This window comes from Oryctolagus cuniculus, chromosome 7 (assembly GCF_964237555.1).
Source record: "Oryctolagus cuniculus chromosome 7, mOryCun1.1, whole genome shotgun sequence".
NCBI classification, from domain to species: Eukaryota; Metazoa; Chordata; class Mammalia; order Lagomorpha; family Leporidae; genus Oryctolagus; species Oryctolagus cuniculus.
In genome coordinates, this window is record NC_091438.1 from 126,946,660 (window position 1) to 126,967,987 (window position 21,328).

The 21,328-nt window shown below is 42.6% G+C and overlaps 1 protein-coding gene across 8 annotated transcripts in view; it reads right to left on the reverse strand.

Moving 5' to 3' along the window:
- Nucleotides 1-21,328, reverse strand: part of MAST2 (microtubule associated serine/threonine kinase 2) — a 241,448-nt gene that overhangs the window by 167,555 nt on the left and 52,565 nt on the right. For 6 of the 8 annotated variants that reach the window (XM_051857813.2, XM_051857810.2, XM_051857815.2 and 3 more), the window contains exon 3: nucleotides 17,929-18,071. In XM_051857813.2, the coding sequence (XP_051713773.1) occupies nucleotides 17,929-18,071 (143 nt within the window). Of the gene's footprint in view, nucleotides 1-17,928; nucleotides 18,072-21,328 lie in introns of those variants that run through there. The other 2 variants (XM_070078565.1, XM_051857816.2) reach the window with 1 other exon arrangement.

The following is a 21,328-nucleotide window of genomic DNA, read 5'->3' on the forward strand; positions in this document are numbered from 1 at the left end:
TTCTGAAATAACCCCACACTATATGGTTCCAGTCATACAAATTCATGGTTACAAGGAGTTAAAGATAGGGATAGGAGTCCAAATATAAAGGGCATACGTGATATCAAATTGTATATATGAATACAAACACATACAAGGTATACAAAAACCAAATAAGATCTATAATCTAATAAAGTATGGTACAGGGGTTGGTGTTGTGGTGTAGCAGGCTAAGTCACCACCTCTGAAGCAGGCATACCATATGGGTTCTGATTTATGTCCCGGCTGCTCAACTTCCTATCCAGGTCCCTATTAATGCACCTAGGAAAGCAGCGGAAGATGGCCCAAGTGCTTGGGCCCCTTCCATCTATGTGGGAGACCCAAATGGATTTCCTGGCTCCCTGGTTTGGCCTGGTCCAGCCCTGGCCATTGCAGTCATTTGGGGGAGTACATCCAGAGAGGAAGATCTCTCTCTGACTTCGAAATAAATATAATAAATGTTGTGTTTTTTTTTTAAATATTGTTCTAGTGTCAGTTTCCTGGTTTGATCTTGTATTACAGCTACCCTCATGTAAGATGACTGCATTAGGGAAGGCTGGGTGAAGAGTTCAAAGAAATACATGTACTATTTTTACAACCCTCCATGAAACTGCATTTATTTCAAAATAAAAAATTAAATAAGCAAACAAGACTAAATTTCTACATTCTCCTATTACTGTCTCCCTGTAAATGCACTTTCCTTTATTCCAAAAATGCCCATGCATCCAAGAGACTTCTTTTTTGTTTAGAGCTTTGTGCTCCTTTTGAAAAACAGTCCATTAACTGTTTGCCAGGAGCAATCTCATCTCTGGGCCCTAATTCATTTTAAGCTGAGCTGAAAATTAAGAGAGGTCAAATGGAAAAAAGGAAGTAAGATGCAACCAAAAAATTTACTGCCATTTTAAAAAATCTAGGCAAAAGTTATTAGCAACCACTAGATAGAAAGTCAATAAAATTTTTATACCTTTCATTTATAGTTTATACCACCAAAACAGAAAAAAATCCCACTACCTTTCAGAAGCAAAATATGACTTCTGTATCCCCCTCCTCTTTATATTCTGCTTTTAGAATAGGTTTTGTTTTCCTCCACTATCTTTTTTTTTTTTTTTTTTTTTTTTTTTTTTTTTTTTTTGACAGGCAGAGTTAGACAGTGAGAGAGAGAGAGAGAGACAGACAGAGAGAAAGGTCTTCCTTTTTCCGTTGGTTCACCCCAAAATGGCTGCTACATCCAGCGCGCTGCCAATCTGAAGCCAGGAGCCAGGTGCTTCCTCCTGGTCTCCCATGCAGGTGCAGGGCCTAAGCACCTGGACCATCGTCCACTGCCCTCTTGGGCCACAGCAGAGAGCTGGACTGGAAGAGGAGCAACCAGGACTAGAACCAGCACCCATATGGGATGCTGGCGCTGTAGGCGGAGGATTAACCTAGTAAGCTCCGCACTGGCCCTAAATAAATATTTTTTAAAAATGAAAAACAGAAAGCATATCCAGTACCTCCTTAGATTCCAAAACCCTTTTAAACAACTGTTAAAGCATTAGACAGAAAATCAGTACAGATAATACACCCTGACCAACATCAACCAACCTGACCTGACATTTGTAGAACACTCACATAAAGGCATAAATATACCCATTCTTTTCAAATGCACATAAGACATTTAGCAAGACAGTTCATTTGCAAGGTCATAAAACAAGAATCAATAAATTTTAAGACTGTATTCACATATGATAAAATAAATGAGAAGTACTAACAATAGATAGGAAAAAACCCCTAACATTTCCTCTGCCATGGAGCTGGAACTGTCTGCCTTGTACTTTTATGTGGCGATGCTTCTTCCTCATCCTCCTCATGCCTGATCACACCCTAAGCAGATTAAAATTAGGATTCCATTTTCTTAGCCTCTTAACTCTTTGTGTCAGGTCTTATTTTCATGTTGTTCTCATTATCTGTGTTCGACTAATGTTATATATGTGCCTACTACCTTAAAGTATTATATTGGGAGCTGTAGGTGCTTAAGAACATAACATAAAAAACTAAGATACACACTTCTTAAGCTGCCTCATCAAGCTCTGTGTTTTCCCCCGTACTTTGTCTAAGCTTAAAATTCTTGCTTTTTTGGGGTCCGGCGCTGTGGTGCAGTGGGTGAACACCCTGGCTTGAAGTGCCAGCATCCCATATGGGCGCCAGTGCAAGACCCGGCTGCTCCACTTATCCAGCTCTCTGCTATGGCCTGGGAAAGCCGTAGAGGATGGCCCAAGTCCTTGGGCCCCTGCACCCGTGTGGGAGACCTGGAAGAGGCTTCTGGCTCCTGGCTTCGGATCAGCGCAGCTCCTGCCATTGTGGTCAACTGGGGAGTGAACCATCAGATGGAAGACCTCTCTCTGCCTCTCCTCTCTCTGTGTAACTCTTTCAAATAAATAAATAAATCTTAAAAAAAAAAAATTCTTGCTTTTACTTTTTTCTGCCTTTGAATTTCCGGATGATATTTTATGCTTGTGAATACATTTAACAGTTAACTTTTGCAATTTTTTAAAAATATGGCCTGAGGAGAGAACCTCCACTTTGACTATGACCGTGTCTAAACAAGATAAGAGTCGGAGAACTCAAGGGGCTTCCATAGCCTTGGAAACTCATAACTGGTGCATAGGGAGATTACTGATGCCATAAACAGGAGTGTCAATTTGTAAAGTCAACAACAGGAGTCACTGTGCACTTACTCCTCATGTAGGATCTCTGTCCTTAACGTGCTGTACACTGAGGCTTAATGCTATAACGAGTACTCAAACAGTATATTTCACTTTGTGTTTCTATATGGGTGCAAACGATTGAAATCTTTACTTAATGTACACTAAACTGATCTTCTGTAAAAAAAAAAAAAAAAAGAAATTATCAATTCCCAACTTGACTCTCACTGGGATTAAACATGACAATAGGTCTGATCTGATTTCATCATCATTTAAAAAAAATCATCTATTATTTTTCACTTTATGTTTCTGTGTGGGAGCAAACTGTTGAAATACTTACTTAAGGTATACTAAGCTGATCTTCTGTATATTAAGATAATCGAAAATGAATCTTGATGTGAATGGAAGGGGAGAGGGAGTGGGAAAGGGGAGGGTTGTGGGTGGGAGGGACGGTATGGGGGGGGGGAGCCATTGTAACACATGAGTCGTACTTTGGAAATTTATATTCATTAAATAAAAGATTAAAAAAAAATAAAAAAATAAAAATATGGCCTGGGCATTTGGCACAGAAGTTAAGACGCAGCCTGGGATACGTGCATCATGAACTGCAGAGCCTAGATGGCCTCCTGACTTGCTCTTCACTTCTCATCTAGCCTCATGCTATTGTGCACCCCAGAGGCAGTAGATGATTCCTCAAGTACTTGGTTCCTGGCCACCCACTCGAGAGACATTGCATTTCGAGATTTCAGCCTGAATATCCCCTGGCTGTTGCAGGCATTTGGAAAGATCAGTCTCTCTCCCTGTCTCTGGGCCTTTCAAATACAATGACAATTAAGAAATAGTTAAATAAAATAAACTGTTCGAGAATGTCCATATGATACGCCATACTTATGAAACCATTTCTACTTCAAAAAAACATCTTTTAAAGCATATACTCTAGTGTGTGCTTGTGTAAGTACGTATATGTGGCAATCATAACTTATTACTGTGTTAAATGAAGGACTGTAGGAGAAATTGTGACAAGATATTCTGTCAGGGGCAGGTATTGGTTAGCTGCCACTTGTGTTGCCCAAACCCCATTTTGTAATGCCTAGTACTAAAGTCCCAACTATACTTCTGATCCAGCTTCCTGCTAATGCACACCTTGGGGGTAAGCAGGTAACAGCCCAGTGCTTGGGCCCTTGCCACCTATGTGGGAGACCTGGAAGAAGCTCCTGGCTTCCGGCTTCTGGCTTTGGCCTGTTCCAGCCCTGGCTGTTGCAGACATTTGGAGAGTGAACCAGCAGATGGAAGGCCTCTCTCTCTCTCTCTCCCTCTCTCTCTGTACCTCTACCTTTCAAATAAAAAATACTAAAAAAAAAAGGCAAAAAAATCCCCAAAGCAATAGTAGTACCTCTTCCCTCACAAATGGATTAATGCTACTATAGGAATGGCTTGGATGGAGGAATGGAGGGTTCTTGTCCTCTGCTTTCTTCCACGTGAGGACACAGCAAGAAAACCTTCACCAGATGTTGGGCCTTGACTGTTGGATTTTGCAGCCTCCAGAACTGTGAGAAATAAATTTCTATCTCTTACAAATTACACAGTCACGTGTATTTGGTTATAGCAGCACAAAACAAATTAAGGCTGTAACGCTGCAACAAAACACACCAAACACCGGAGTTAAGGGAAAGGCTTACTGTTGGGTGGGGAAAGCCTGATGGGCCAGGGAGAGAGGGCAAGAGAGTAAGAGAGAGTAGAAGAACAAAAGAGAGAGAACAGGTCCTGTTAAAACCTTTGCTGGGGGGCAGGCAGGGAAGTCAAAGTAGCAAGTCCCGTTAGGGTAGGGGTGGAGCTGATACCTGTAGTTGGGCTATGAGACTTGGGACCAATGCCTACTCTGCAATGCAGTAACAGGGCCTAAGATGGTGTCCGAGGCATAAATGGCACCACAGATAAGACTGCGCCATTTTACTAAAAAAGGCATCAATCAATTTTACCTGATTTTTAAAATGCCTTTTAAAAACACTGCGGTCACCATTTTTAAAGTAATACACCTTAAATTCTTTACGAATTATCACAAAATGACAAAGTATTTCATAATCCACATTAAAACTCAGCTCTAAAATTATTCAGGCAAAATCATTAGTCTACTCTTTTGCTTCATCCTTAAGGATGATCTTGAGTAAGCACCTAGATTGATAATGTGCCATTCAAATCTCATGAAATATCCCAATTTTTGTTTTAAAATCTCATAAAATATTACTCTTATACCTAGAAAAAGACACTAGGTGGCAACAGAAACATATCCCTCTTACTAAAGAAGAAACAGTGGAAAGGAAAGCAAATCACAAGTTAATAGGCAGTGAATACCATTTATCTAAACTCTTATAATTGGATCGTTTATCTGATACTTTTTTTTTTTTTTTTTTTTTTTTTTTTTGACAGGCAGAGTGGACAGTGAGAGAGAGAGACAGAGAGAAAGGTCTTCCTTTTGCCATTGGTTCACCCTCCAATGGCCGCCACGGCCAGCGTGCTGTGGCCTGCGCACCGCGCTGATCTGAAGGCAGGAGCCAGGTACTTATCCTGGTGTCCCATGGGGTGCAGGGCCCAAGCACTTGGGCCATCCTCCACTGCACTCCCTGGCCACAGCAGAAAGCTGGCCTGGAAGAGGGGCAACCGGGACAGAATCCGGCGCCCCGATCAGGACTAGAACCCGGTGTGCCGGCGCCACAAGGCGGAGGATTAGCCTAGTGAGCCGCGGCCTATCAGATACTATTTTCCTTTCACATGCAAATTTTTCAAAAATGTTAGACACAAAGAGACAAGAAAGCCAACTTTCCCACCCACTGGCTCATTCCCTAAATGCCCAAAATGGCTGGGAGGCTGAAGCTCAAATCAAGTTTCTCATGTGGGTGGTAATATCCCAACTACATGAGCCATCACAGTTGCCTCCCAGGGGCTGCACTGGCAGGAAGCTGGAGTCATAAGCCAGAGCCAGGGATAGAAACCAGCCACTCCAGTGCAGGCATCCCAGAAGGTATCTTAACCTCTAAGCCAAATGTACATGCTCCCCTACATTCCTTTTCTTTTGTGACTTAATCCATAATTTTCAGATCCATACCAATAGCTCTAAACTGTACTCTATTGTGAGTGAAATGGTACTGGCTTATCTAAAAGCCATCTCAAGCCCCAACCACTGGCCTTTCCAGGACCCAGCCTGGATTACTAGGTACAAGAAGGAGTCAGGTGACTGAATGGCCCAATCATAGGCAGCAACCCTGCTCCCACTCTAACAGGATTCGCTGCTCCCATTCCCTCACCTCTGCGAGTCTATAACAAGGCCTGCTTTCTGGCCCAGTGTCCCTCTAATTTGCTCTCCCCCTGTAGCCTGTCAAGTTTCCTCCACCCGACAATAAACCTTTCCTTACAGTGTTTGGTGTGTTTTGTGGTAGCCTTTCATATATTACTCTAGACATCTATTTCTAACTCTTAAAAGGATATCTAAGGGCAGCACTGTGGCACAGCAGGTTAAGCCACTGCATGCAGTGCTGGCATCCCATATGGCCAGATTGATTCACTTCCAATCCAGCTCCCTGCTAATGTACCTGGGAAAGCAGAGGACAGCCCCTTGGCCCTTGGATCCCAAAACCCACATGGGAGACCTGGAAGAAGCTCCTGGCTCCTAGCTTCAGCCTGACCCAGCCCCGGCTGTCATGGCCATTTGGGGAGTGAACCAATAGATGGAAGACCTCTCTCTTTCTCTCTCTCTCTCTCTCTCTCTGCCTCTCCCTTTCTTTCTCTAACTCTGCCTTTCAAATAAATAAAATAAATCTTTAAAGAAAAAAAAAAGGGGGGGGGGCTGGCGCTCACTTGGCTAATCCTCCGCCTGCAGCGCCGGCACCCCGGGGTTCTAGTCTCGGTCAGGGTGCAGGATTCTGTCCCGGTTGCTCCTCTTCCAGTCCAGCTCTCTGCTGCGGCCCGGGAAGGCAGTGGAGGATGGCCCAAGTGCTTGGGTCCCTGCACCCGTATGGGAGACCAGGAAGAAGCACCTGGCTCCTGGCTTTGCATGGGCCATCTGGGGGGTGAACCAATGGAAAAGGAAGACCTTTCTCTCTGTCTCTTTCTCTCTCACTAACTCTGCCTGTAAAAAAAAAGGGGGGGAGGGTATCTAACAATTGGTTATCTACATGCAAAAGAATGAAGTTAGGCCCATTACCTCATACTATACATATAATTGACTCAAAACGGATCATATATTCACAATAAGGCTAAAACCATAAAACTCACAGAAGAAAACAGGTATTTGTAAATATTCATGACCTTGGATCTGGCAAAGTAATTTTAGATATGTCAGCAAAAGGACAAGCAATAAAAGAAAAAATAGATAAATAAGGCTTCATGAAGATTTAAAATTGGCACTGTGGCATGGAGAGTAAAGCAGCCGCCTGTGACACCAGCATCCCATATGGGTGCCAGTTCATGTCCCAGCTGTTCCATTTCTGATCCTGCTAATGGCCTGGGAAAAGCAGTGAAAGATGGCCCAAGTGACTGGTCCCGTGACATCTACATGGGAAGCCCTGATGAAGCTCCTGGCTCCTGGCTTTGGTCTGGCCCAGCCCTGGATGTTGCAGGTACCTGGGGAGTAAAGCAGCAGATAGAAGATCGATCTCTCTCTCTCTCTCTCTCTCTCTGTAGCTCTTTCAAAATAAGTAAATAAATCTTTTAAAAAAAAAGATTTAAAATGTTTATGTATCAAAGGACATTATAAAGAAAGATAACAGAATGAGAGAAAAATATTTGCAAATCATATACTGTTCAGAATCCAGAATAGCTAAATAACTAATATAACAAAAAGACAAATACAAGTGAAAAGGGGCAAGGATGTGAATAGACATTTCTCAAAAGTATATAAATAGCCAGAAAACACAGGAAAATATGTTCAATTTCATGTCCTTGATGGAGCAAGGACAAAAACCAACCCCTTGCATTCTTTCTCAACCAGCTCAACCCCACCCCCTGCATTCTTCCCCCCACCCCCACCCTCAGCATTCTAACCCAACCAACCAGCCTGCAGAAAGGAAGGCCTGCCAAGTTTAAAAAGCTGCACAAACCAGCTCAGCCCCACCTAACACCCTCCCATCATGACCCTCAGCAGCCCTATACATAAGCTTTACTACATGTTGGCCTGTGTGTGCGCTGAGAGTTAAGCCACCTCTCAGGTTTATTCTCTGAATAAACTTGCTCCTGCTGTGAGTTTCTATCTTGCCTCTTTGTCCTGCTCTTCCTTCCTTATAGTCATTAGGAAACTGCAAATCACAATGAGGTGTCACTTCATTCCCACCAATATAGTATAATTTAAAAAATTTGGTCTAGTAGTTCAGATACCAGTTAAGACTCCTGAATCCCATACTGGAGTTCCTGGGTTCAATACTCAGCTCCACTCCTGGCTCCAGCTTCCTGCTAATGGGAATCGTGGGAAGCAGCAGTGATGGTTCAAGTAACTGGGTCTATGTCAACCTCAGGTGGATCTGGATTGAGTTCCAGGCTACTGGCTTCAGCCCCAGAAGGGGGCCTCTTAGAGACATTTAGGGAGTGAATCAGCAGATGGGAACTATCTCTCTGCCTCTCAAGTAAATTTTAAATAAAGTTTTAATGGGAGATAACAAGTTTTAACAAAGATATGGAGAAGTCAGAACCTTGTACATTGCTGAAAAATAGTTTAGTGATTCCTCAGAAAGTTAAAGATAGATTACCATATAGACCTGCAATTTTATCCCTTCACATATACTCTAAAGAACTGAAAACAGGCATTTAAGCACATGGTAGGTCCACAACAGTGCTAATCACAGTACACCAAAGGTGAAACAGATAAAATGGTCATCAACAGATAAATTTAAAAATTGTGTTGAATATATACAATGGGATATATTCAACCACAAAAAGGAATGAAGTGCCAATACATGCTAGAATGTGAGAATTCAAACATAATGCTAAATGAAAAAACACAAAAGGCCACCTAATGTATAATTTATAGGCATGAAATATTCAGAGTCGATAAACCCAGAAGCAAAATGCATGTTAGTGATTCCCAGGGATTGGATAGAAGGAGAAATGAAAAGAAAGGATTTAATGGGTAAAGGATTTTAATCTGGAATAACAGAAAGGTTTTGTAACTAGACAGACTGCACAACATGGAAAAGGAGGCAAAAACTATGCATTGATTTTTTTTTGGGGGGGGGGGGACAGGCAGAGTTAGACAGTGAGAGAGAGACAGAGAGAAAGGTTGTTTTATTTCCATTGGTTAACCCCCCAAGTGGCGCGTTGCAGCTGGCGCTCTGCGCGGATCCGAAGCCAGGAGCCAGGTGTTTCCTCCCAGTCTCCCATGCAGGTGCAGGGCCCAAGGACCTGGGCCATCCTCCACTGCACTCCCAGGCCACAGCAGAGAGCTGGCCTGGAAGAGGAGCAACCGGAACAGAATCCAGCACCCCGACCGGGACTAGAACCCGGGGTGCTGGCGCCGCAGGCGGAGGATTAGCCTAGTGAGCCATGGCGCCAGCCTGATTTTTAATAATTCTCCAAAATAAACTTACCTTTCAATTCTATTTTTCCACTAAATTTTTAAAGTATCTTTGTAGTTGTTGGACTCATGCTGTATCGTCTAGGGAATTACAAGAAAAAGTCTGTACATGTTCAGTACAGATGCCAGCATTCAAGGTCTAACTACAAAGGACATGAAGGAGAGGTAAAGTGAACGATGGTCAAATGGTAGGTGCTAGAGAGAGGTTGAGGATGTGAAATGTCATGGCAGGGTGTGCCAATACATCATTTCATTCACATGGATTCAATACAGGGTTAAGGTGTGCAGTGGGGCTGGTGCCGTGGCATAGTAGGTAAAGCCACCACCTACAGTGCCAGCATCCAATATGGCCACTGGTTCAAGTCCTGGCTGCTCCACTTTTGATCCAGCTCTCTGCTATGGCCTAGGAAAGCAGTGGAAGATGGCCCATCTCTCTCTCTCTCTCTCTCTCTCTCTCTCTCTGCCTCTCTATAACTCTGCCTTTCAAATAAATAAATCTTGAAAAAAAAAAAAAAAGAAAAGAAAAAAGGAGTGCAGCAAATTCAAATTTGCTCTTTGGAACTTTCCGGAAATTTCTTCTCCAAATATTTTCAGTCCTTGGTTTAATCCACAAATGCAGACCCCAGATACAGAGGGCAAATTATAATTGGATTCAAGTCTAAAGATGCAATTCTTTTACAAATTCATAATAAAATACTCAATTTTTTAAACCAGCAAAGAATCTGAAGACATTTCTTCAAAGAAAATATACAGATATCCAATAAACACATGAAAAGATGTTCAACATCATTAATTATGAAGGAGATGAAGATCAAAACCAAACCACGCCACTTCACATTCACAAGGTTAGTTAAAATCAAAAAGAAAAGTGTTGGTAAGTAAGTGGAAAAAATCAGTTTATCAAACAATTAATACAGATCTGTCATATGACCCAGCAGTATACCCAGGAGAAATAAAAAAACATGCCATACAAAAATTTTACTCAAGTTTTCACAGCAGCATTATTCATAATAGCCACAAGCCAGAGCAACCCAAATGTCCATCAACTGACAAACAGAAAAATAAAATGTTATATATTCACACATTAGAATATGAGGGTACTTCAAAAAGCTCATGGAAAATAGAATTACAAGATAGTTTATTTTGATGCAAAACACTTAAAATCCATGCATAAAAATCCATGTCAAAATATATATTTTCCACAAATTTTTTTGCAGACTTCTAAATATATGATTTCAAAATTTTGCACCAACATGAACTTATCTTTTAATTCTATTTTTCTACAAACTTTTTGAAGTACCCTCATATTATTAAGCAATAAAGAGGAAAGAAGTACTGATGATGTCCTAAAACTGACTATAATGATGGCTGTACATATCTGTGAACTGTATACTGGGTGAATTGGGAGGAGGCAGAATAAGATGGCAGCTGAGTAAGACAGTCCAGGAATCCTTTCCCCATAGACACCAATTTGCACAGCTATTTATGGATATACCAATTTCACAATAGGTAAGGAAGTCAGTATTGGGTTTCAGTATAATAAGAAAAAACCAAAATAATGAGAGTTGCAGGGTCACTCCTCCCCCACTTCCAAGTAGCACAGCTCCACAGCTCCCATCTGGGAAAGGGAAAGAGAATTAGGTCTAGATCATAAACTTAAAACCTAGTAGCAGGTCCTCCCCTGCCCCCATGCCAATACCTACAGACTGACCCTATGGACCCTCCTGAACCAAGTAGTCAAGAGAGGGCCTCCAGCACCCCTTCCCCTACCTCCCTCAGACATCTGAACAAGACTGCAGCAGCTGGGGAGTAGGGTGACAAAGTCATACAGGATATTGCCTTAGAGCTCACGCCCGGCCTGCCAAGGTGAGACCTGGTACCAAATAAAGGCTAAAGGCCTCTCTACCCATGGCCAGCACTCAGAGCCTCAAGCAGTTCATTTCTGAAGACGCTATGGCAGCTTTGGGACAAACCTGGGACAGGGCATACCCTAGTGCTAAAAAAGCTGCAACATACTAACAGTTGACTTTTGGAGACCTCAGCTTAGGGCACCATCTAGTGCTAATAGACCTGAAGTGTCGATAGGTTCAGAAAATAAGCAGACTAAAAAGTAGGCACAAAAAAAAAAAAAAAAAAAAAAAAAAGTAGGCACAACGTCAGATTATGAAAACTGAAAAAAATTCCTAATCATTCAATGTGCAGATGACAACAAGCATCAAAAACCTTCAGGAAACCATGACCTCACCTAACGAACAAAATAAAGCGTCAGACACCAATAAGAGTAACAAACAAATGCAGACTTTTCAGACACAAGATATAAAATAGCTCTTTTAAGAAGGCTTGGGGCCGGCGAAGCGGCTCAATAGGCTAATCCTCCACCTAGCGGCGCGGGCACACAGGGTTCTAGTCCCGGTCAGGGCGCCGGATTCTGTCCCAGTTGCCCCTCTTCCAGGCCAACTCTCTGCTGTGGCCCGGGAAGGCAGTGGAGGATGGCCCAAGTATTTGGGCCCTGCACCCCATGGGAGACCAGGAAAAGCACCTGGCTCCTGCTATCGGATCAGCGCGGTGCGCCGGCTGCAGCATACCAGCCGCGGCGGCCATTGGAGGGTGAACCAACGGCAAAGGAAGACCTTTCTCTCTGTCTCTCTCTGTCACTATCCACTCTGCCTGTCAAAAAAAAAAAAAAAAGAAAAGAAAAGAAAAGAAAACTTCGTTCAGGAAAACAGAAATGATCCATTACTTTAACAGAGAAACATAATAGAGATAGGTGTAATTTTTGAAAAACAAACTGAATAAAATTAAACTTGAACAAAATTAAAAATACAATGGAAGGTACTGATAGCAGAATAGATCAAACCTAAGAAAGAATCAGTGACCTTAAGTACAGGCTATCTGAAATTACACAAAGAACAAAAGAGCAAAGAATGAAGAGAAATAAAGAAAGCTTACAGGAACTTTGGGACAGCATTAGAAGCACAAATACCCAAGTTATTGAGGTTCAAAGAAAGACTTGAGAAAGTGAAAGGAGTAGAAAATATATTCAAAGGTATAATAATCAGTACTGAAGGGGAAAAACTACCAAACAAGAATATTACCCTCAGCAAAGCTATTCTTTAGATGTGATGGCAAGAAAAAGCCATTGCCAGACACACAAAAGCTGAGAAAATTTATCACCACCAGATCTGTCATACAAGATATGCTAAAGAGATTTCTTCAAACTGAAAGAGATACTAACAAATAAAAAGAAAATATGAGAAGATGGAAAAACCATGAATATAAACAGTCCAGAAATAAACCCATGCATCCACAACTACTTGATGTTCAACAAAAAGACTAAGAACACACATGGAGAAAGGACAGTCTTTTCTTTTTTTTTTATTTTTTTATTTTTTTTTAAACTTTTATTTAATGAATATAAATTTCCAAAGTACGACTTATGGATTACAATGGCTTCCCCCCGATACCGTCCCTCCCACCCACAACCCTCCCCTTTCCCACTCCCTCTCCCCTTCCATTCACATCAAGATTCATTTTCGATTATCTCAATATACAGAAGATCAGCTTAGTATACATTAAGTAAGGATTTCAACAGTTTGCTCCCACACAGAAACATAAAGTGAAAAATAATAGATGATTTTTTTTTAATGATGATGAAATCAGAGCAGACCTATTGTCATGTTTAATCCCAGTGAGAGTCAAGTTGGGAGTTGATACTTTCTTTTTTTTTTTTTTTTTTTACAGAGGATCAGTTTAGTATGCATTAAGTAAGGATTTCAACAGTTTGCACCCCCATAGAAACACAAAGTGAAATATATTGTTTGAGTACTCGTTATAGCATTAAATCTCAATGCACAGCACATTAAGGACAGAGATCCTACATGAGGAGTAAGTGCACAGTGACTCCTGTTGTTGACTTTACCAATTGACACTCCTGTCTATGGCATCAGTAATCTCCCCATGCTCCAGTCATGAGTTTCCAAGGCTATGGAAGCCCTCTGAGTTCTCCGACTCTTATCTTGTTTAGACAAGGTCATAGTCAAAGTGGAGGTTCTCTCCTCCCTTCAGAGAAAGGTACCTCCTTCTTTGATGACCTGTTCTTTCCACTGGGATCTCACTCACAGAGATCTTTTGCCAGAGTGTCTTGGCTTTCCATGCCTGAAATACTCTCATGGGCTTTTCAGCCAGATCCGAATGCCTTTAGGGCTGATTCTGAGGCCAGAGTGCTATTTAGGACATCTGCCATTCTATGAGTCTGCTGAGTATCTCACTTCCCATGTTGGATCACTCTCGCCTTTATTTACTCCATCGGTTAGCGTTAGCAGGTTCTAGACTTGTCTATGTTCTCCCTTTGACTCCCAGTCCCTCCACCATGACCAACTGTGAACTGAAATTGATCACCTGGAACAGTGAGATGGCATTGGTACATGCCACCTCGATGGGATTGAATTGGAATCCCCTGGTATGCTTCCAACTCCACCACTTGGGGCAAGTCCACCTGAGCATGTCCCAAATTATACATCTCTTCCCTCTCCCATTCCCACTCCCATGTTCAACAGGGATCACATTTCAGTTAATTTTCAACACTTAAGAATAACTGTGCATCAATTACAGAACTAAATCAGTCATATTAAGTAGAACAGATAAAAAAAACTACTAAGAGGGATAATGTATTAAGTTGTTCATTAACAGTCAGGGCTATGCTGATCAAGCCACCGTTTCCCATAGTGTCCACCTCACTCCAACAGGTTTCCCTCTTGGTGTCCAGTCAGTCGTCACCGATTAGGGAGAACATATGGTATTTGTCCCTTTGGGACTGGCTTATTTCACTCAGCATGATGTGTTCCAGATTCCTCCATTTTGTTGCAAATGACTGGATTTCGTTGTTTCTTACTGCGGTATAGTATTCTAAAGAGTACATATCCCATTTGACAGGCAGAGTGGACAGTGAGAGAGAGAGAGACAGAGAGAAAGGTCTTCCTTTGCCATTGGTTCACCCTCCAATGGCTGCCGTGGCCGGCACGCTGCGCTGATCCGATGGCAGGAGCCAGGAGCCAGGTGCTTTTCCTGGTCTCCCATGGGGTGCAGGGCCCAAGCACCTGGGCCATTCTCCACTGCACTCCCTGGCCACAGCAGAGAGCTGGCCTGGAAGAGGGGCAACCGGGACAGAATCCGGCGCCCCGACTGGGACTAGAACCCGGTGTGCCGGCGCCGCAAGGCGGAGGATTAGCCTAGTGAGCCACGGCGCCGGCCAAAGGACAGTCTTTTCAATGAATGGTGCCAGGAAAATTGAATATCCACGTACAAAGAAATGTATCTATATTCCTACCTTTCACCATACACAAAAGTCGACTCAAGATGGAATAAGGAACTGAACGGAGACAAACAGAGGAAATACTTCAGGACACTAAAATGAACAACGATTTTATGGATAAGACCCCAAAGGCACAGGAAACAGAAGCAAAAATAGACATATAAGATTTCATGGAGGGGCCGGCACTGTAGCATAGCGGGTTAAAGCCCTGGCCTGAAGCGCCGGCGCTGGCATCCGATATGGGCACTGGTTCTAGTCTCAGCTACTCCTCTTCTGATCCAGCTCTCTGCTATGGCCTGGGAAAGCAGTGGAAGATGGCCCAAGTCCTTAGGCCCTTGCACCCACATGGGAGACCCAGAAGAAGCTCCTGGCTTCCTGACTTCGGATCAGCCCAGCTCCGGCCATTCCGGCCATTGCAGCCATCTGGGGAGTGAACCACCTCTCTCTGTCTCTGCCTCTCTCTGTAACTCTGTCTTTGAAATAAATAAGAACAAAAAAAATGAAAGATTTCATGGAATTGAGAGGCCCCTGGCACAGTGAAGGAAACAATGAATAGAAAGCAGAGAATAAAAGGAAATATTTGCAGGGGGCAAGGAGTTGATGGCCAGAATGTATGAGGAACTCAATAGCACAAAAATAAGTAATCAAAGTATAAAATAGGCAATAGACCTGAATAGAAAATTTTCAAGGGAAGACATACATATGGCCAGTGGGCACATAAAAAAATGCTCAACACTAGTTATCAGGGAGCTGCAGATGAGAACCAACTGAGATATCATTTTACTCCAGTTAGAAAGGCTATTATCAAGAAACACAAAGTATAACAAGAGAAAAACAGAAGAAAAAAGATAGCAAGACCTGGCAAGGAGGTGGAAAAAGGAGAACCCATGTATACTCTTGGTGAAAATATAAAACAATACAACTATTAATGGAAGACAGTAGGAAAGTTTCTAAAAAACTTAAAATAGAACAAGTATATGGTGAGTGTACCAGTAGATGGGGGCTGGCTGGCTGGCTGGCTGGCGTGCTTTCCTCCTTGCTAGCTATCTATCTACATTTATCTGTCTCTCAAATAAATAAATAAAAATAAACTGTAAAAAATTTCAGAAATACAATCAACCCACCATATCATGGGTTGCACATTTGTGAACTACATCTGTACTAAAGATGTAGAGATTTTTTTCCTTGTCATTATTCCCTAAACAACACAGTATAACAACTATTTACATAGCATTCACATTGTGTTAGGTATTTTAATTAATTTAGAGATGATTCAAATTATAGAGGAAGATGGACATACGTTATATGCACATACTATTGTCATTTTATGTAAGGAACTTGAACATCTACATATTTGTGTAATCACAGGATGCCCCAGAACAAATCCCATGGATAATGAGGGATGACTTACTGACTCGATTTCACTTGGCCTAGAGTAGGCCTCCAGAAACCTCAGTCTAGGAATCACTTCTACAACATACTACCTTAAAATGAAACATTCAGCTTTACCTGAATGGCAGTAGTTCTAGAAGGGGTAAAGGATTAAGAATAACACTTTAAAGAAAATACACACGCCTGGGACTACTCTCTAATCCTGGGATCAAGACTTCCATGAGGGTACATGTATTTATATTTATATTCATATTTATATTTATATTTATATTTATATGTTCCAGAAAATAAAAGAGGTTGGTGGGGTTAGACTCCAATACACATGTTGGGATCAAGTAGGTAAATCGGAATATGGTCTTCATATTAGAGGCCACTATAAAACTAATGTTAAACTTTCTGGATCTTATAACATACAGTTATTTAAGAGACTGTTCTTGATTTCAGGAGAAATAATTAAAGATAAGATGTCATAACATTTGTGAATTGTTCCAAAATGTTTCAGGAAAAAATAATACACACAGATAAATATGGTAAAATGTTTACCAACTGGCCAATCTAAGCAAAGCTTATATGGGTATTTATTATACTATTCTTTCACTTTTTCTAAATGTTTGAAACTTTCAGACTAAGAAGCTGGGAAGGAAGAATTTACACAAGTGATACTTATTCTAACATCCTTATTCACAAACTTCAGGTAATACTGGGAAATCCTTTGATGGAAAGATTAATTCCTCATAAACTACATACAGACATTCTCCCCGTTAACCTTACTCTTCTGGATGAAAAAAATGCACAGTTTCTATTCCACATGCTGACCCAAAAGGTTTACAATCCGAAAGTGCACTGAGATCATATTTTAACAGAAACAATTTTCTGTTTTTGATCCTGCAAGTTTCTAGTATGCCTCATCCTAAGAACAGAGGGAAGAATATGACATCAGCAGAAGGTCAATGAGTGCCTCAGGCAGAGGCAGAGCCACTGAGGGTAAAAGGGTAAAAGACACCCAATAAGAGACAGAAAACCACCTTTCCAGACTACACAGCCTAACCTTTCCAAGGCTCTCTCATAAAAATCCCTTGCAAAGAAAAAACACATTTTTTTCACCCATTATATGAAGGCACTTTTAAAAGTCTATGGGAAATAAGTATCATGAGAAAAAAACATGTAAGAATTTCACAATTTTCTGCACCAATATAAACTCATCTTTTAATTCTATTTTTGAAGCATCCTCATGTACGTAAGCAGCCACCATGTACCAATCATGTTCCCTATTCTCATACACTAAGTATGTACACCACTGAACTGTATTCAGAAGCAACTCAGCCTTAAAGATTTACAATCATTTCTGTAAAAAGAAGGTTCTTTTTTTTTTTTTTTTTTTTTTTGACAGGCAGAGTGGACAGTGAGAGAGAGAGACAGAGAGAAAGGTCTTCCTTTGCCATTGGTTCACCCTCCAATGGCCGCCGCTGCAGCCGGCGCACCGCGCTGATCCGATGGCAGGAGCCAGGAGCCAGGTGCTTTTCCTGGTCTCCCATGGGGTGCAGGGCCCAAGCACTTGGGCCATCCTCCACTGCACTCCCTGGCCACAGCAGAGAGCTGGCCTGGAAGAGGGGCAACCGGGACAGAATCCGGCGCCCTGACCGGGACTAGAACCCGGTGTGCCGGCGCCGCAAGGTGGAGGATTAGCCTATTGAGCCACGGCGCCAGCCTAAAAGAAGGTTCTTTCCCAGGAAATTCATTCATTAAAGATACAGGTCATATTGAATATATTGAATATTTTTCTTGACCCTCGTGACACTGATAGCAGGAGAACAATCAGGATATATTCAATTAAAATTCTATTCCTTTTCTATACTTCGAGAAATTAAACTTCCTATATCCTAAAAAGAAAATAACAGATGTAGCAATGACAGATGATAATCAAGGATTTGTCCACAGAGCACGTCACCATCTTCACTAACACTTACCAGGCCAGCAGTAAGAGAAGGTGCAGACTGTCCAAGGGACTGGTTTCTCATTCGGACCAGGTTTGACGCTTCTCCTGAAGACTGCCACGTCACCTGTCCCACGCTGCTATGTACACTGCTGGACAAAGGGAGCAGCTGCTTACCTTCAAACACAAGGTTTAGAATACATGTAAGTATTTCTTGGTAAATGAATGAAAAAACACAAATGTAATGATATCTAGTGGATAAAATTCCACTGATACAAAGTACAGTGCTTCCATATCCACTGAGAAACACAGTCTTTCAAGTTTCAACTATCTTGGTGGTGGTGAGAATTTTAAGTGGAATACTGAAACAAATGTACTATTTTAAGTTCTCTAATATTTACCATCATGACAGCATCCCACCCTGACACTCAACCTTGCAGTCCAGAAGTTTCTCACTCCTTTCCAGACAACTTCGGGTCTCACCAACTCAACTCAACGTGAGTGGTGTTGCCAAGTACTCTCATAGACAATCTGGTCTTCAGGATTCCAAAAGACAAACACCGCTCTTTCTGGGCATCAAGGGCCCAGTCCAGCTTGACAGACTCTATTAATCTCACTGGAAACCTACAAAAAAGTCGTTTATAAAGACTGTCAAGGGCCAGGGCTGTGGATAAGTAGGTTAAGCCTCTACTTGGGGTGCCAGCATCCCATATGGCCACTGGTTGGAGTCCCGGCTGTTCCACTTCTGATCCAGCTCCCTGCCAATGGCCTGGAAAAGCAGTGGAAGATGTCCCAAGTCCTTGGGCCCCTGCACTGTTGTGGGAGACCTGGATAAGTTCCTGGCTCCTGGCTTCAGATGGGTGCAGCTCAAGCTGTTGCAGCTATTTGGGTAGTGAACCAGCGGACGAAAGACTTCTCTCAGGACCACCGCTGTGGCGTAGCAGGTAAAGGCCCCGCCTGCAGTACAGGCATCCCATATGGGCATTGGTTCAAGTCCTGGCTGCTCCACTTCCGAGCCAGCTCTCTGCTATGGCCTGGGAAAGCAGTAGAAGATGGCCCAAGTCCTTGGGCCCTTGTACTTGCTTGGGAGACCAGAAGAAGCTCCTGGCTCCTGGCTTCAGAATGGCGCAGCTCCAGCCGTGCAGCCAATTGAGGAGTGAGCCAGCAGATCGAAGACCTCTCTCTCTCCCTCTCCCTCCCGCCCTTTCTCTCTCTCTCTCTCTCTCTGCCTCTCCTTCTCTGTGTAACTATTTCAAATAAATAAATAAATCTTTAAAAAAAAAAAAAAAGACTTCTCTCTCTGCCTCTCCCTCTCTCTGTAACTCAGCCTCTCAAATATACCAAAAAAATTTCAACCAAAAAAAAAAAAAAGAGAGAGAGAGAGAGAAAACAAGACTATCTGGGCCAGCATCACGGCACACAGCAGGCTGAGCTGCTGCTAACGATGTGGTACCTCATACAGGAGCAGTAGTTTGAGTCCCAGCTGCTCTACTTCCAATCCAGCTCCCTGGTAATGGCCTGAGAAAATCAGCAGAAAATGGCCTACATGCTTGAGCCCCTGCATACCTGGGAGACCCTGATGGAGTTCCAGACTCCTGGCTTTGGCCTGGCCCTGCACTGCCTGTTGTGGCCATTTGAGAAGTGAACCAGTGCATGGAAGGTCTTGCTGTCTTTCTGTACTCTCCCTTTCCATGTCACTCTGACTTTCAAAACAAATAAATAAATCTTAAAAAAAAAAAAAAAACTAAGACAAACACTTTTGGCATAATAGTATCTTCTTGGCCTCATCTTCCATTCTTCCATACCCATTTACCCACTCAACTTCAGTAGCATGCCCTGTACTTCATCTGGCTTTATCTTCATTATCCAATCCATTCCAAAATCTTTCCTATGCCTTGCAAAATCTTAGGTATGGAAATGTTCATTGTAGTAAAGATGTGAAGAAAACAGTTTTTGCAGTTTTTTGTTTTTGTTGCAAAGGAAATATGATATATCCCTTTTGAAGAACAACTTAAGAAAACAAAATATAAAAGAAAACATAAAGGAAAGTAAACATTAAGAAGGACTTCATGGGGCTGGCACTGTGGTGTAGCAGGTAAAGTTGTCATCTGTGGTGCTATCATCCCATATGGGTACCAGTTCACGTCCCAGTTGCTCCTCTTCCAATCTAGCTACCTGCTGATTCACCTGGGAAAGCAGAAAACGGCTCAAGTCCTTAGGCCCTTGCATTCATGTGGGAGATCCAGAGGGAGCTCCTGGCCCCAGGCTTCGGACCTTCCTGGCTCCAGGCATTCCATTATGGCCATTTGGGGGAGTGAATCAAGGGATGAAAGATCTCTCTTCCTGCCTCTCCCTCTCCATCACCTACCTCTCTCTCTCTCTCTCTCTCTTCCTCCCTTCCTCCCTCCCATCCTCCTCTCCTCCTTCCCTCTGTAACTCTGCCTTTCAAATAAATAAATAAATCGTAAAAAAAAAAGGACTTCACCTTGATATCATGCATTTTTTTAAAGATTTATTTATTTGAAAGGCAGAGTTACAGAGAGGCAGAGGCAGAGAGAAAGGTCTTCCATCCACTGGTTCACCCCCACATGGCCGCAATGGCTAGAGCTGCGCGGATCTGAAGCCAGAAGCCAAGAACTTCTTCCAGGTTGCCCATGTGGGTGCAGGGGCCCAAGGATTTGGGCCATCCTCTACTGCTTTCCCAGGCCATAACAGAGAGCTGGATAGCAAGAGGAGCAGCCAGGACTTGAACCAGTGCCCATATGGGATGCCAGCACTGCAGGCAGTGGCTTAACCTGCTACGCCACAGCACCAGCCCACCCCTGTGCATGTTGTCATACTCAAAATTTTTTATAGGGTCAGGCGTTGTAGTGCAACAGGTTACGCCATCACCCTCATCCCATGTCTGTGACAGAGTACAGGTTGAGTTCTGGCTCCTGTGCCTCCAATACAGCTCCCTGCTAACGTACCTGGGAGCAAAAACGGATGATGGCCCAAGTACTTGGGTCCCTGCCATCCACATGGGAAACTTGGATGGAGTTCCAGGCTGCTGGCTTTGGTCTGGCCCAGCCCCAACTGTTATAGTCATTTGGAGAGTAAACCAGTAGATGGAAGCGTGTATACTCTTTCTCCCTCTGTCTCTCTCTGTCACTCTGCCTTTCAAATAAATGAATCTTCTTTAAAAACAATTTGTATAGCCAACTTGTTGTACTTGGTAATCAAAAAAATATTTTAAAAATATAGTTACTGCTCAAGTTTCCCTTCATATGTTCCCTTTACTGGGAAACTTTAAATAAAGCGCTCCACAAAAATAGTAATGATGATAATGATGGTTCTCTACTTAAAACCTCCAGAAACCCAGAGTAGATTCTGCCTGTATTCTTTCCACAAACATATGGTTTTCTGGATAGCTTGCCTGCTCCTCACCTATAGGG